We start from the raw sequence: 15,699 nt of genomic DNA, 5'->3' as shown, positions 1-15,699 counted from the left end.
GGCAGTTAACCATAATGGACCTCCCAGTTAATACTATGGGCAATACTCCTTCAACTTTATATCAATTGCAGTGTCTTGAACAAGTTACTGGAGTGATGCTGTTCTGTGCTCTGGCAGTGTTCAAAGGATGCCTATCTCTTTTCCGCTACCTCCCCCACCACACACTCACTCACGCACACACCATCCCTGGCTGAATGTAAAGCAGTAAAGTGGAAGTTATACTCTTGCATATGGATTTCTACTATGCTTTCAACTGGATTTACAGAAAGATAATGGTAACCTTTTTCCAATAATCCTTTCCTTTGACTGTATTAATTTCTATACTTCTGGGTCGGCAGGTGTTAGCTCAAATATAAACTCCATACAATTTTCTTCTCTTCACATTAACTTCAGATGAATCTTTTGTGACATTTTGTATTTCTCAACATCTGGAATCTCAGCAGAAAATCCATTGAGAGTCCTTTTATTCATTGTTCATCCTCCATGTATAAATAGAGCAACCCCACAGGGCAGGGATAGGATGCTGTCCATTTAAAAGCTTTTTGTGAGGCGTGTGATTTTCTTCCACCAGCATTGTGTGTAATGCCTTGTCTTGCATGTTATATCACTTTTTCAGCTGTTGGTAGCAGTATTCTACTGATGCTGGGTACGAGAGAAAAAGTAGGAGGGTAAATAAGCTTTTTTCTTTCAAAATAAATAGGATGCATACATCCAGTATAACCTTTCATCTCTTTCGTTGGGTTACCTACTCAAGATTGGGTGAAATATCTTTAAGCATAGAGAAGTGCATGATAAGAGAAAATATGATGAGAATAGGAGAGTCTCAAATCAGAAAAAATTAGGAAGGCAAAGAGGAACTATGAAATTAAATTATCAAGGAACATAGAACAAAATAGTAAAATATTTTACAGGCACATCAATAAAAAAGGAAGGCTGGGTTGTGAATAGGGCCATTAAAGGATAGACAGGATAATACCACAGGTAATGATAGAGATGGCAGAAATATTAATTATTTTGCTTTGGTATTTACCAGTGAAAGAAAAGATGGACATGACATTGGATGATGAGATGAGTAATGAGATAAACAGGATATTTTGAATAAACTAATCAAACTCCGAGGATAAAACCCCAGCATTCGTGTATTTTAAAAGAATTTAGGGAAGAGATAGCAGAGGCATTAATACACATATTAATTAGTTAGAAAAAGGTGTAGTGCCAGAGGACTGGCAGATAGTTAATATAATATCTATATTTGAGAAATGGGATACATGTCCAGGGAATTATAGACCAGTAAGCTTAACATCAGTGGTATGAAAATAATTGAATCCCTATTAAAGGAGAGAATAGAGGAACATCTAGAAACAAAAAAAAATTACAATAAATAGCATGGATTTCAAAAGGAGAAATCTTGTTTCACCATCCTTATTGAATTTTTTGAGGAGATGACCGACTAGGCAAATGCAGTAGATGTAATTTATCTGGATTTTCAAAAGGCCTTCGATCAGGTGCCCCATAATAAACAAAAGAATAAGGCCAGAGAATGCGGAATGAGGGGACAGGTGGCAGAAAAGATTCCTATCTGGCTTCAAAGCAAAGCAAGAGCATGGGAGTAAAGGGTAGCTTATTCACAGTGGCAGAGGGTGGGTAGTGGTGTTCCACAAGGATCAGTGCTGGGACCACTGCTGCTCACAATTTATATCAACAATTTGGACTTGGGAATCAAAAACCCAATTTCTAAATTTGAGGATGACACCAAATTTGGGGGGGGTTGGTGGGGGAGAATAGGGAGGTCACTTGGAAGGTGTGAGTCTAGGTGGGGTAGAGGAACAAAGGGATACACAAAATACACCAATCACTAAAAGTTATGCTGCTGTTTAGCAAGGGCATTGAAAAAAAGCAAACCCAGCACTAGGGTTTATTTCTAGAGGGAAATAGGGAAGTTATGCTAAACCTGTATCGAACCTTGGTTAGACCACACTTAAGAGTACTGCATGCAGTTCTGGTCGCCATATTATAAAAGGGATTTAGAGACACTGGAGAGGATGCAGAAAAGATTTACAAGGATTATAGCAGAAATGTGAGGGTATACATATCAGGAAAGGATGAGCAGGCTGGATCTCTTTTCTCTTTAAAAAGGCTGAGGGGTGACCTAATTGTGGTCTTTAAAATTATGAAAGGTTTTGATAGAGTGGATACAGAGAGAATATTTCCACTTATGGGGAAGAGCATAACTAGAGGCCATTAGTATAAGTTAGTCACCCAAGAAATTTAATGGGGAATTCAGAAGAAACCTCTTTACCCAAAGAGCGGTGAGAATGTGGAACTCGCTACCAAAGGGAGTGGTTGAATCGAAATAGTATTGATGCATTTAAGGAGGAGCTAGACAAGCATATGAGGGAGAGGGGAATAAGAGGATTACGCTGATAAGTTTCGATGAGATACAGGAGGAGGCTCAAGTGGAGCATAAGTGCTGACATGAAATGTTTAGGCCATGTTTGGGCTATATGGCCTGTACGGTATGTTCTGTGTAATCCTATGATTTATTAAATCTGTGATAGAAAGCTGTAATACCTATTTCATGATATAGGTTGCCATTGTACTGCAGCTCCTTGTCTTGCACGAGGTTTGCTGTGTTTGTGAACTTGCATGCATACGCATGGCTCTGCTTACTTGACGGCTAATTTTTAATATGAAAGCAGCAGCACTTGCAGTATTAAAAAGAGTAGAAAGTTTTGCATTGGACTGGGGTTTTACTGCACTCAACATGATGTATCAAGTGGTGAGAGACCAGCTGCAAGACATGATCTTATACCTCAGCTTCAGTGCACTCTGAAGTCAGATTAGGACGTAACTCCCGAATGACAGTTATTTCATGTCAATACACATTGGAAACCTCTTCACGAAAGTTGGAGTGTAATGGCTCCTACAATTAAATTCAAGAGTAAATGCTTTGCTTATCAATAAATTTTTGAAAATGTAAATTTTGAGTGGGAAGATATGCATTGTGTAGTGATTCACAGCTGTAATTGACAGGACCTCAAATTAATGGAACCTGTATGATTTTATTTATATATTGTATTATGTTCTCAGTAAAATGTTTTACATCCTGAGAAATTAATTGTATTTGGCTGCAGGGTTGAATAGGTTGTATCTTCAGTTCAAAGCTTTGAAAGTTGTTATATGTAATGTATGTTCCTCTAATCCACAAGAGGGTGCTCAAGTGAAGACAGTTGAATTTTGATAGATTTCTAATATAGCTAGAAATCTGAACCCATATAGAGTTCTGCCTTGGCAGACCTTTTGTTAAATGGCCTAATGCACAGTACTAACATGTCAGCTGTTGCTCAGTTGTTAGCATTCTCGCCTCTGGGTCAGAAGGTTGTGTGTTCAAGTTCCACTCTGGAAACTTGAGCATGAAATCTAGGCTGGCATTCTAGTGCAGTACTGAGGGAGCACTGAACTATCTGAGGTGCTGTCTTTTGAGTGAGACATTAAATTAAGGCCACGTCTGCCCCCTTAGGTAAAGGATCCCATAGCATCATTTGAAGAACTGCAGGGTGTTTCCTGGTCAATATTTATCCCTCAACCAACATCACTAAAATGGAGGATCTGGTCATTTATTTCATTGCTGTTTGTGGAACCTTGTTCTGCGCAAATTGGCTGCTGAGTTTCCTAAGTTACAATGATGACTGCACTTCATAAAGTAATTGGCTGTAAAGTGCTTCGGGATGCTCCTGAGGTTGCAAAAGGCCCTATATAAGTGCAAATCTATCTTTTATTTTTCTTTCTCTGTTCAGTACACTGATTAATAGTGATTAAGATGTGCATTTGTAGTAGTTGTGATGCGTGGAAAGGCTATCTAAAGTTTGTACAACACCAGTGGAGATCTCATTCTATGGGGCATTCTGGCATTTCTCTGTAGCACAGTCCCATCTTTCAGTAGGTTTTTACTGTCATAGACCATAGTAGTTTACCATACATTTCTTTAACCATGCATACATTAGTTGTCAATTTCTCTAGAGCAACAGTCCTACATAATTAGCATGGGAATGCTAAGCATTTCACGTAAGTGTTCCAAATGTCTGGGGTGGGGTTGGTGGTTAGGTATGGGGAAGCGTTTGGCTGGACTTGGCCCACTTCTCTCTGGGATTAAAAGTATGATAACCTCAAAACACACGGCACTCAATGTTGCTCTTTTCAGTTGTCATTGTAAAATGTATCAAAATTAGTTCTGTTGGAGGAGGTGGGGCTGAGGTCAAATTTAACAGTGGCATGTGAAATGTAGAATATATGTTCTGATTGCTAATGGTTTTTTTTTAAATTATGGAATAGTTCAGCTTATGTGCTGGTGAACACATTTAATCAAACTGAGGATAGATCATAAAAGTAAAATATTGTGGATGCTGGAAATCTGAAATAAAAACAAAGTGCTTGAAATACTCAGCAGGTCTGGCAGCATCTGTGGAGAGAGAAACACAGTTAACGTTTCATTTCGATGGCCTTTCATCAGAAGTTGTGATGAAAGGTCTTCGACCTGAAACGTGAACTCTGTTTCTCTCTCCACAGATGCTGCGAGACTTGTTGAGTATTTCCAGCACTTCCTGTTTATATTTGGGGATGGATCATGTTTGTAAGCAAATGAGTGGACCTCTTTGTGTTGGAAAGGAAGTAACCCCTACCAGTAAACACCTCAATGATAAAGTGCATTCTCTTAAATGAGGCAGCTTTTTATCTGAATAAATTTCAAACAACTGAGAGGCACCAACATAAGTTCACAGAAAATGTCTTTCTTCCCACATGAAATCCAGTAGCATCTGTCAGTAAGATCCCCTCAGAGCATGTTTTCTCAGAATTGATGCCAGTATATTTGGCCTGTTCCCAGTCCTGTAAAATAGTTTTTTTACTTCTAATGTCTGTCAGTTTTTTGCTGGTCAGTGTGGGGTAGTTGCTCCAATACCTTTGGTAACTAATTACAGGAAAAGGTTAGTGCTAGATTTTACTGGTATCTTGATCCATGAAAGGTAGATTGGCATGATATTTCTGCGACAAAGCTTTTGTGTGTTATATAAATTGTGTAGAAAAATAGTTTCCTTCCTTCACCAGCACTATATCTGTTTGTCTTGGATGGCATTAATGTAGTTTTCTGTTCAAACTGTGCTATACTCTGGCACTTCATCACCTAGCACATGAATATTTTTTGCAAATATAAAAAAATCTAGTAAAGAGTAATCAGAATTTTATTAAACTTGAAAGCTGCTTGAGGTGATGAAAACAGCTCAGCATATAAAGAAAACAGGAAAGAATCTTCAAACGTGCATTGTTTCGACATGCAGATTGCTATGGGGAATTGGAAGTTCAGATTGCAGAGCTGCAGAGAAATAACTCCACATTTGCTGCTTGAAAGTTTTTTGCACAATGTAAAAAAAAAACCTCATTTCCTTCTGAAGAATTGGTTCAGATTAAGATTAAAAATTATGAAGCAATTTAGAGGGATTATTTTAAAAACCCATCAGTCTTTGAAAGCCTATAGATGTTTTTGCTGCTACGTATTTTCATCCAGAGTTAATTTGTTCGGAAGAAATTGCATGTTAAAAATAAATGGAGCTTTTTCTCCCTTCCATTCGTGCAGCAAGGACACCATTAATCCTAATTTCCTTTCCTTGCTATCAAAAATGCATTTAGGTATGTTATGTGTAGATTGTGTATCTCAGCTGTTCACACAGTATTGTTTTACCTATCACTTTTCATACACTACTTGAAATTTCAAATGAGTCCGCATTTCATTAACAGATCCTGCTTTTCTTTTAGGTGTCCTGTGTACTGGAGAATTATGGGAATTTTTGAATTTCACTGAGCGCTATCCCAGTATTCTCAGCAAGATACTTCTATTCAGTTTAACTAGTGCCCTGGGCCAGGTCAGTATCATTTGCATTACTGTGGAATATTAAGGCTCCCAAATTTATATTTGAGCAAAATTTCAATTAAACACAGTGTAAACAGCAGCTTTTTTTTGTATACCCTCTTGCTACAAATGAGAAATTAAGTTATAGAAACCCAGCATTTATTTTAAGTCTATGGGATAATGCAAAGGTTAGGAAGTGGTAAGTGTCTTCTATTGCTATTTATATTTTTGGATCTATTTTGGGAAGTGTAAGCTATAATTTGTTGGAACATTCTGATGCTAACTGATAAGTCAACTCTAGTTTATTTGTTTAAGCTGATTTTCAGTATTCCCTGATGCTTGGATTTGTGATCTGTCGCAATCCCATCATCTTGCTGTATGTATATATGTATGTATGTATTCCATGCCCAAAGCTTTGATTTCTTGTGGATTCTGAACTTGGGAATGAGATACAATTTGTAAGCCATTACCAAAGTTTCAAATCTGAAATGATGATCAAAATCATGTTAAAATGGTTGTCCTAATAGCTCAGGTGAGTGAATGTGTATCCATAGTAATACTGAGTCGTGCAGACAATGTCTGAAGTTGATCTCTGGCCTGTGCTGAGTTAACTGATCTTGGAATGGTAGCAGTGGAAGGAAAGGGGAGCAGGGGATGGTATGGCAATTGCACAGCAGCATTTCCCAGTTACCATAATGTTTATATCTGAGATACCAGGGGTAAATGCCAGCGATGTACATAAAGTAGACCAAGAACTGCAGGTGGAAAGTAGTTTTGAAAATCTTAGATTGAACATTATGATTTTCATCTAATATTGGCACCCAAGAAGCCATTGCATGTGGAATAAATGTATGCTGTGGAGAAAAGAAAAAAATATAGTTTTTATTTTTTCTTCCAGAGTTTCATCTTTATGACTGTTGTTTACTTTGGACCTTTGACCTGTTCAATCATCACTACAACCAGAAAGTTCTTTACTATCCTTGGTTCTGTACTTATTTTTGGTAATCCGATTAGTTCCTTGCAGTGGGTAGGCACTGCCTTTGTATTCCTAGGTAAGTGATGTAAACTTTTCATGACAGAATCCTGCAAAGAAAAAGCAAATTAGGGTATCAATTTAATTAGGGCAGTTCTTTCCAGTAGTTCAGATGTTTGGCTGAATGGCAATTAGGTGGCAATACCAACCCACAGACTGGGTCATTTTTGCTGAGCCCTTGTATTGCAATAGAAAAGTACTGAACTAAAGCCTGGCCCCGAAAGGAAGGTGACCTTTGTTTATAGGTGTGAATATCTTAAGAAATGAACACTGAAAATATCTTATTAATACCATCTGAATTTTATGGAAGTCCCCAACAATTTAGGCATTCACTTCTGGTGTTGTAGAGTTGTAGTATTGTTTTACCTGAAAACGTTTTTATTTATGTAACATGAATGATGCCTAATCACACTCCTATATCTTTAACCACATTAATGACCCTGTACTTTGCATGTCTGTTTTGGAAATTCCTGCAATCTCTTAATCCTCTGAATACATATGTAAAAATAGTAATTGCTTCTCTTTGGCTGCCAAATTGATTTGAGATTAGGAGAATCTAGCTTGAAATGCCTTTAAATAAATCTGCAATAGGAAGGACATTTCCTTTTCATTAATCTCATTAAAACTTGTTTTTTCCCCCCTTTTTCTCTCTTCAGGACTTGGTTTAGATGCCAAATTTGGAAAGGTAGCCAAAAAAATCAACAATAAACACTGATGTCATTGTTTAGTCAGAGGATTTTCATCACCAATAATGCTGCCTGAACTTTATTCACTGATTTTTAAATTCTTTGCTCTGGCTCTTATGTGATTTAAATGTTGGAATGCATTACTTTTTAAAGAAATTGTATTTTTTTCCCCAAGATTTATGTGTGTTCATGTGAGTACTTTTACACCCACACTTTGTGCAATACGTAACTTATTATCATGGACATGTCTATTAAGTCATGCCTCATATAAGACTTGACTTGTAAGTGCTATCAGTAAAGATCTAGAACTGATTACGGTTCCTGAAATTTGATATGGATTGTGATGTGAAAATACTGTATTTCTAAAAGATGAAATTGTTCTTGTTAATTTTGTTCTCAATTATTTTGCTTGTGTTTTTATATTACTTGTATCTGCTTTTTTATTTGTCTTATCAAAAATTCCAGAAGCCTGATGTCCTCAGGTTGCAAACTGACATTGTATTTAGTGCCATAAAAAAGATCAGTGGTTCTGTACAAATGTGGATGCTGATATGATTATATAATCATAGCTTAAAGTTACATTATTTGATTGGTAGTCTACATGATCCAGTTTAAAACACCTCAACGATGTTTACCCAACCCAAATTCTACCCAACCCAACACATGTATTTTATAAAAGAAAAGTACTGCAGGTGCTGAAAATCTGAAATAATAGCAGGAAGTGCTGGATATACTCAGCAGGTCTGGCAACATTTGTGGAGAGAGAAACACAGTTAACGTTTCAGGTACATGGTCTTTGAAAGGTCATCGACTTGAAACGTTAACTCTGTTTCTCGCTTACAGATGCTGCCTGTCCTGAGTATTTCTAGCATTTTCTGTTTCTATTACCCAAGTATTATAATTGTTTCAACCTTAAAACAAAAACCTCCCAAAATCTAAAAAGAGGCAACAATTAAGAACCGACTAGAACAAAAATCATTAACTGTAGAGATTATTTTTAATTCCAGCTTCATTCTGAAGTGAGAATAGTCATCAATTCCTATTTGCTACTGACCATAGTTACTGTTGTCTGTGAAATTGCGCACAGCTTATTTATAGCTATCTTAATTTACATTTAAATGTACTGTGTGCAAAATGATCTTTAATAACTACTTAGGAGGGATGAAGAAAAGGCACATTACATGTTGAGAAACTAACCCACCACAGGCTGATTTCATTACATTTTATTCTGGACAGCCCATGTCAGTGAGCCATCTGTTCTTTGCCCATTGTCCCACATGGTTCACAGTATGACTTTTACCAGTTGTGGAAGTTTTCCAAAAATAAACCACCATCTATTTTCAAAATAAAAGCTTTAAACTATGTCTTGATTGTAATATATTTTGTATATTTTTTATAGTCCTTGGTATTACTGGGTGAATCATTGAAGATAAATAATTCATTAAAATAGCTTTGTTAGAGCAGAGGAGATTAAGTATTGATGTGATCGACATGTTTATGATTACGAGTGGTTCAGGCAGAGAAGATAAAAACAAACAATTTTCAGTGGTCATGGATCCAGAAAAAGGGGATACAGATGGAAGATTAAATGTAAGAGATTTAGACACAGAAACTTTTTATAAAGTTTTTGAGACTGTGGACTGCAACACTATTAGTAATTGAAACAGAGACCATGCCAACATTTAAGAATAGGTTAAATAAGCAGTTGAAAGAAATGGGAATAAAGGCATATGGAAACTAAATGGGCATATGCAATTAGGACTACTGCTCCTGTGGAGAATGAACAACGTGGACTGGTTGGGCCAATGGCCTGCTTCCATGTTAGAATTACATGTAAATAGAGTACCGGCCAGTTATTGAGTTAAAGCGTAGAAAACGATGAGGTTCTATAGTGGAATAAGATACAGATTAATTCTATAAATGCATGTATGTAAGTTTTGATTTCAGTTTGGTTGTCTTTATTTGTGAGGTTGAGGGGCAAGAAAAGTCTTGTCTGTATCCATAGATGGTCATCTGGTTTGTTTCAGTGGGAAGTGGCGTATAGAATAAGAAATGGCAGAGGTAACCTTTTACAATATATCGGAAGTTGTTCAATGCCATCTGTGCAAGTGTGATTTAGTGATGGATGGTTGGCCAGCCTTTTGGAGCAGGATACCAGATTTTTGTGATGTAATCAGTAAGTGGGGCATGGCTGATTATTGGTGCACTTGTACTATAACATTAGCATGGATGTGAAAACCATTTCTCTCCCACACTCTCCAGTCTCTCTTCCTGGCGCCACAAGTAAAGTAAGCACTATTCATGAAAAGCACAGTTGAAACAGCTGATCTTGGTGTGGGTTCACAGACATTCATAATCTCAGTGCAATAGGTTGTGGTAGAAGGAACACATGGGATCAAGATGCAATTTCTGTTCCTAGAAGCATTACCTCTCTTGTATTAGGACTTGAATCTGCAATCCACAGTTCTTTAGGTCCCTACAGAAGGAGGAGAGCAATGATGTGTATTCAACAGTTTTGAACTCTGAAAACATCTATATTGCATTTTTGCTTCATATGTTAAGGAGGTGAGTGTGATTGGGGGTAAAATTGCATTGATCAATTTTGTTCTAATGGATTTGATTGAATCATTGTTTTATGTTTCCTGGGTGGGGGAGTGAATAATATACAATATGTTTAAAATAAAAATGCAGTGGTATTTCATATTTTTGGGTCTCAAAGTTCAACAAATCGCTATTGTTTTAGATTATTGGCTTCTGTCATACAGAATGGCCTTTAGTCTGTTGCAGAAGGATGTCACTCAACAGTCTGTCACAAAGGATCTATGGCCCCAATACCAATGTGCAAATCAGGAGCTGATCAAATTTTGATGAACCTTGCTGGTGATTATACAGCCTGTCACAATAATATTTTGTGTGATAATCATTGCTGTCTAATCTCATTGTAGTGAACTGCTTTTATTTAATTCTCTGCTGTCAACTTGTACATGTGCAGCATCTGGCTCTTTATCCTTTGAATTCCAGGTGGCTTTAGGTCCTTGAGATTCAGAGTACCTCATTTCTGCTCCAGCGAAAACAACCCAAGCCTCTTTTCATAGCTTAAATGTTCCATCCCAGGCACCATCCTGGTGAATCGCCTCTGCACCCCCTCCAGTGCAATCACATCCTTCCTATAATGTGGTGACCAGAATTGCACACAGTACTCCAGCTGTGGCCTTACCAAAGTTCTATACAACTCCAACATGACCTCCCTGCTTTTGTAATCTATGCCTCTATTGATAAAGGCAAGTGTCCCAAATGCCTTTTTCACCACCCTATTAACCTGCCCTTCTGCCTTCAGAGATCTATGGACAAACATGCCAAGGTCCCTTTGTTCCTCGGAACTTCCCAGTGTCAGGCCATTCATTGAATACTTCCGTGTCACATTACTCCTTCCAAAGTGTATCACCTCAGTTTTCAGGGTTAAATTCCATCTGCCACTTTTCTGCCCGTTTGACCATCCCGTCTATATCTTCCTGTAATCCAAGACACTTCACCTCACTGTTAACCACTTGGCCAATCTTTGTGTCATCCGTGAACTTACTGATCCTACCCCCCACATAGTCATCTATGTCGTTTATATAAATGACAAAAAAATAGGGGACCCAGCACAGATCCCTGTGGTACGCCACTGGACGCTGGCTTCCAGTCACTCAAACAGCCGTCTATCATCACTCTCTGTCTCCTACAGCTAAGCCAATTTTGAATCCACCTTATCAAGTTACCCTGTATCCCATGTGCATTTGCTTTCTTGATAAGTCTCCCATGTGGGACCTTGTCAAAGGCTTTGCTGAAATCCATGTAAACTACATCAACTGCACTATCCTCATCTACACACCTGGTCACATGCTCAAAAAATGCAATCAAATTTGTTAGGCATGACCTCCCCCTGACAAAGCCATGCTGACTATTCCTAATCAAATTTTGCCTCTCCGTGTGGAGATAGATTCTCTCCTTCAGAATTTTCTCCAAAGTTTCCCTACCACTGACATGAGACTCACTGGTCTATAGTTCCCTGGCTTATCTCTGCAACCTTTCTTAAATAGTGGGACATTAGCTGTTCTCCAATCCTCTGGCACCTCCTCCGTGGCCAGAGATAAATTAAAAATTAGGGTCAGAGCCCCTGCAATCTCCACCCTCGCCTCCCACAGCATCCTGGGACACGAATCATCCGGACCTGGAGATTTGTCTACTTTTAAGCCTGCCAAAACCTCCAATACCTTGTCACTCCCTATGACAATTTGCTCAAGAACCTCACAGTCTCTCTCTCTCTGCGTTCCATACCTACATCCTCATTCTCTTGGGTGAAGACAGATGTGAAGTATTCATTCAATACCCTACCAATGTTCTCTGGCTCCACCCACAGATTTCCCCCTTGGTCCCTAATGGGTCCTACTCTTTCCCTGGTTATCCTCTACCCATTGATATACTTATAGAATATCTTGGGATTCTCCCTACTTTTACCAGCCAGAGCTTTCTCATATCCCCTCTTTGCTCTCCTAATTACTTTCTTAAGCTCCATCCGACACTTTCTGTACTTCACTAATGCTTCCGTTGATTTGCTCTCCTTGTATTTGCGAAAAGCCTCTCTTTTCCTTCTCATCGTACCCTGAATGTTTCTGGTCATCCATGGTTCTCTGGGCTTGTTGCTCCTACCTGTTACCCTAGAGGGAACATGTTGGGCCTGTACCCTCCCCATTTCCTTTTTGAATGCCCCCCACTGCTCTTCTGTAGATTTCCCGACAAGTAACTCTTTCCAGTCTACCTTGGCCAGATCCTGCCTTATTTTACTAAAATTCGCTCTCCCCCAATCCAAAACCTTTTTTTTGCGCAACTTGTCTATTTCTTTCTCCATAACAAGCTTAAATTGTACCATGTTGTGGTCGCTATCACCAAAATGCTTCCCCACCAACACATCAACCACCTGTCCAGCTTCATTCCCCAGAATTAGGTCCAGCACTGCACCTTCCCTAGTTGGATCCTCTACATATTGAGCTAAGAAGTTCTCTTGTATACATTTTGAGAGCTCCACTCCATCTAAGCCCTTAACATGATGACTATCCCAATTAATGTTGGAAAAGTTGAAATCACCTAATATAATTACCCTATTATTATTTTTACACACCTCTGCGAATTGCGCACATATTTGCTCCTCAATTTCCAGCTGACTATCTGGGGTTCTATAATAAACACCTAGCAATGTGGCTGTCCCTTTTTTATTCCTAAACTCTACCCATAAAGCTTCATTTGATGCCCCCCTCCAAGATATCTCTCCTTACTGCAGTAACTGACTCCTTAACTAATATTGCAATGCCTCCTCCTCTTTTACCCCCTCCTCTGTCTCACCTGAAGATTCTATATCCTGGGATATTGAGCTGCCAATCCTGCCCCTCCCTCAACCAATGTCTCCGTGATGGCTACTATATCACAATTCCACGTGTCAATCCTTGCAATTAACTCATCCGTTTTACCTGTAATACTCCTGGCATTAAAGTAGAGGCCATCCATCCTGATCTTACTCCCTTGAAACTTACTTCCGCTGTATTCCCTCTGACATGTTTGCTTTCCTGTATTTAGCTGTGTCCCTATTCTGCTAGGAGTCTGCGTCCCCTCCCCCTGCCAAATTAGTTTAAACTCCTTCCAACAGCACTAGCAAACCCGCTAGCAAGGATGTTAGTCCCCCTCTAGTTCGGATGTAAACCCTCTTGTACGGTCCCACCTTCCCCAGAAATGGTCCCAGTGGTCCAGGAATCTAAAACCCTCCCTCCTGCACCAACTCTTAAGCCACGCATTCATCTGTGCTATTCTCCTATTTCTATACTTGCTAGCACGTGGCACTGGGAGTAATCCAGAGATTACAACCCGAGAGGTCCTGCTTTTCAGTTTGCTGCCTAACTCCCTGAATTCTTGATGCAAGACCTCATCCCTCTTTCTCGCTATGTCATTGGTACCAACATGTACCATGACCTCTGCCTTATCACCCTCCCCCTTCAGGATGCCCTGCAGCCATTCAGTGACATCCCGGACCCTGGCACCAGGGAGGCAACACACCATCCTGGAGTCACATTGACGGCCACGGTAGCACCTATCTGTTCCCCTGACTATAGAATCCCCTATTACTATTGCTCTTCCTCTCTTTCCCCCTTCCTGTGCTGACAGGCTGCTTGTGGTGCCAGAAGCTTGGCTCTGTCCGCACTCCAGGGAGGAACCAGCCTCATCAGCCTCCAAAATGGAATACCGATTTGCAAGCGGGACCCCAAGGGACTCCTGAACTACTTGCCTGATTCTCTTGGACTGCCTGGTGGTCACCCATTCCCTTCCTTCCTCAAGTCCCTTCAGCTGCGGTGTGACCACCTCTCTATACGTGCTATCCACAATACTCCCAGACTCGTGGATGCTCCACAGTGTTTCCAGCTGCCGTTCCAGCTCTGAAACCCGAGCTTCCAGGAGCTGCAGCTGGACACACTTCCTGCACACATGCTGGTCCCGGGGGACTGGAAATGTTCCCGGATTCCCACATGCAGCAAGAGGAGCAAACCACAGCTTTAAGCTGTCCTGCCATGCCTAAACCCTTCAAATTTAAAACTTCAGAAGACTATTATAGTCAAAAATAAATCAACTAAGTCTTGCTAAAACAATGACTTACAATTCAATCCAGCTTGAAAAATACCCACCAGGACTTACTCACCAGTCAGCTGTGCTCTGTCGAAACTCTCGGCTCCCCTCATGCTCTTTGAGGACAGGTAGGAAATGAAAGGAGCTCCTCTCTCCTTCCTCACCTTCCTCAGTCACAAAACTCCCACTTTAGCACTCTAATGCAGATAGAGAGGTAGAGAGGTTTAAGGAAGGAATTCCAGAGTTTAAGGCCTTGGCAAATGACACATCCACCAAAGGTGGATCAATTAAATTTAAAATGCTCAAGAGATCAGAATTAGAGGAGTGTATATATCTGAGGGTTGTGGGGTTGGAATAGATTATAGAAACAGGATGCAAATTTTAAAATTGCATTGATTAACTGGGAGCCAATGTAGGTCAGCAACAGGGGTGAAGGTGAATGGGACTTAGTGTGAGTAAGGACACGGGTAGCAGTGTTTTGGATGACTATAAATTAAAAACAAAGTGTTGGAAATATTCAGCTGGTCTGGCAGCATCCGCGGAGCGAGAAACAGAGTTAATGTTTCAGGTCTGTGACCTTTCATCAGAACTCCTCTAAAACCAAACTAAGTTGGGAATGAGGTCAAATGCATATGGCAATTGTAACTTGAAAGAGAGCTTTGCTCTTTTAGAGATTTTCTCAAACACTTAACAGGTCCAATATATGTTGTGTCCATTAAGCCCAATCTAACAATAAAGATTGAAACAAAGTGAAAAACACCACCATCATGACCATCATGTGGAGAGACTAGAGAAGCTGGGATCGTTCTCTTTACAGCAGAGAAGATTAAAGGAAGATTTAATAGAGGACTTTCCACCAGCAGGAAGGTTGATAACCAGATGGCACATATATAAGGTAATTGGTGAAAGAGCCAAGGTGGAGTTGATTGTTTTCATGCAGTTATTATCTGGAACACATCACCTGAAAGGGTGGTGGAAGCAGGTTGAAAAATAACTTTTTAAAAAAGGGAATTGGATACGTGAAAAGCAAATATTTGCACGGCTATGGGGAAAGAGCACAGAAGTGAGATTAATTAGGAGTCTCTAAGAGCTGGCATTGCGCGATGATTCAAAAGTCCTCCTTTTGTGCTGTATGATTCTATTGATTAAGCTCTTAGTAAGAAGTTCCAGGCATAAACAAAAGCTTTATAAAAAATTTTTTAAGTACACTTGCGATTGGCTCAGGCATTAAAGTCTGTTGAGAATTTGTCAATGCCTTGTTGCCAGTGGGTAGTGGAGTAGCATAGATTCGCTTCTCAGGATCGCGGTCGGTGAGCTTCATCAGGGCAGCCTTGGAGGAGGAAACCTGAAAGCATCTAGGCAGAGAGTGAGAGAGTGAGTTTGGAAGAAGCAGCAAGGCTGAGAGAAAACCTATATGTAGTCATTTT

General features: G+C 39.6%; 1 protein-coding gene across 1 annotated transcript in view; it reads left to right on the top strand.

Annotated features, from left to right (window-relative positions):
• Positions 1 to 8,985, top strand: part of slc35b1 (solute carrier family 35 member B1) — a 34,385-nt gene extending 25,400 nt beyond the window's left edge. The window contains exons 7-9 of the mRNA XM_068013287.1: positions 5,809 to 5,915; positions 6,801 to 6,954; positions 7,592 to 8,985. Of these exons, the coding sequence (XP_067869388.1) occupies positions 5,809 to 5,915; positions 6,801 to 6,954; positions 7,592 to 7,650 (320 nt within the window). The 3' untranslated portion in view covers positions 7,651 to 8,985. The remainder of the gene's footprint in view (positions 1 to 5,808; positions 5,916 to 6,800; positions 6,955 to 7,591) is intronic.
• The last annotated feature ends 6,714 nt before the right edge of the window (positions 8,986 to 15,699 follow it).

This window comes from Heterodontus francisci, chromosome 33 (genome assembly GCF_036365525.1).
Source record: "Heterodontus francisci isolate sHetFra1 chromosome 33, sHetFra1.hap1, whole genome shotgun sequence".
Taxonomy (NCBI): Eukaryota; Metazoa; Chordata; class Chondrichthyes; order Heterodontiformes; family Heterodontidae; genus Heterodontus; species Heterodontus francisci.
Note: the sequence above shows the minus strand (reverse complement) of the source record. Positions and strands in the feature narration are given on the sequence as shown.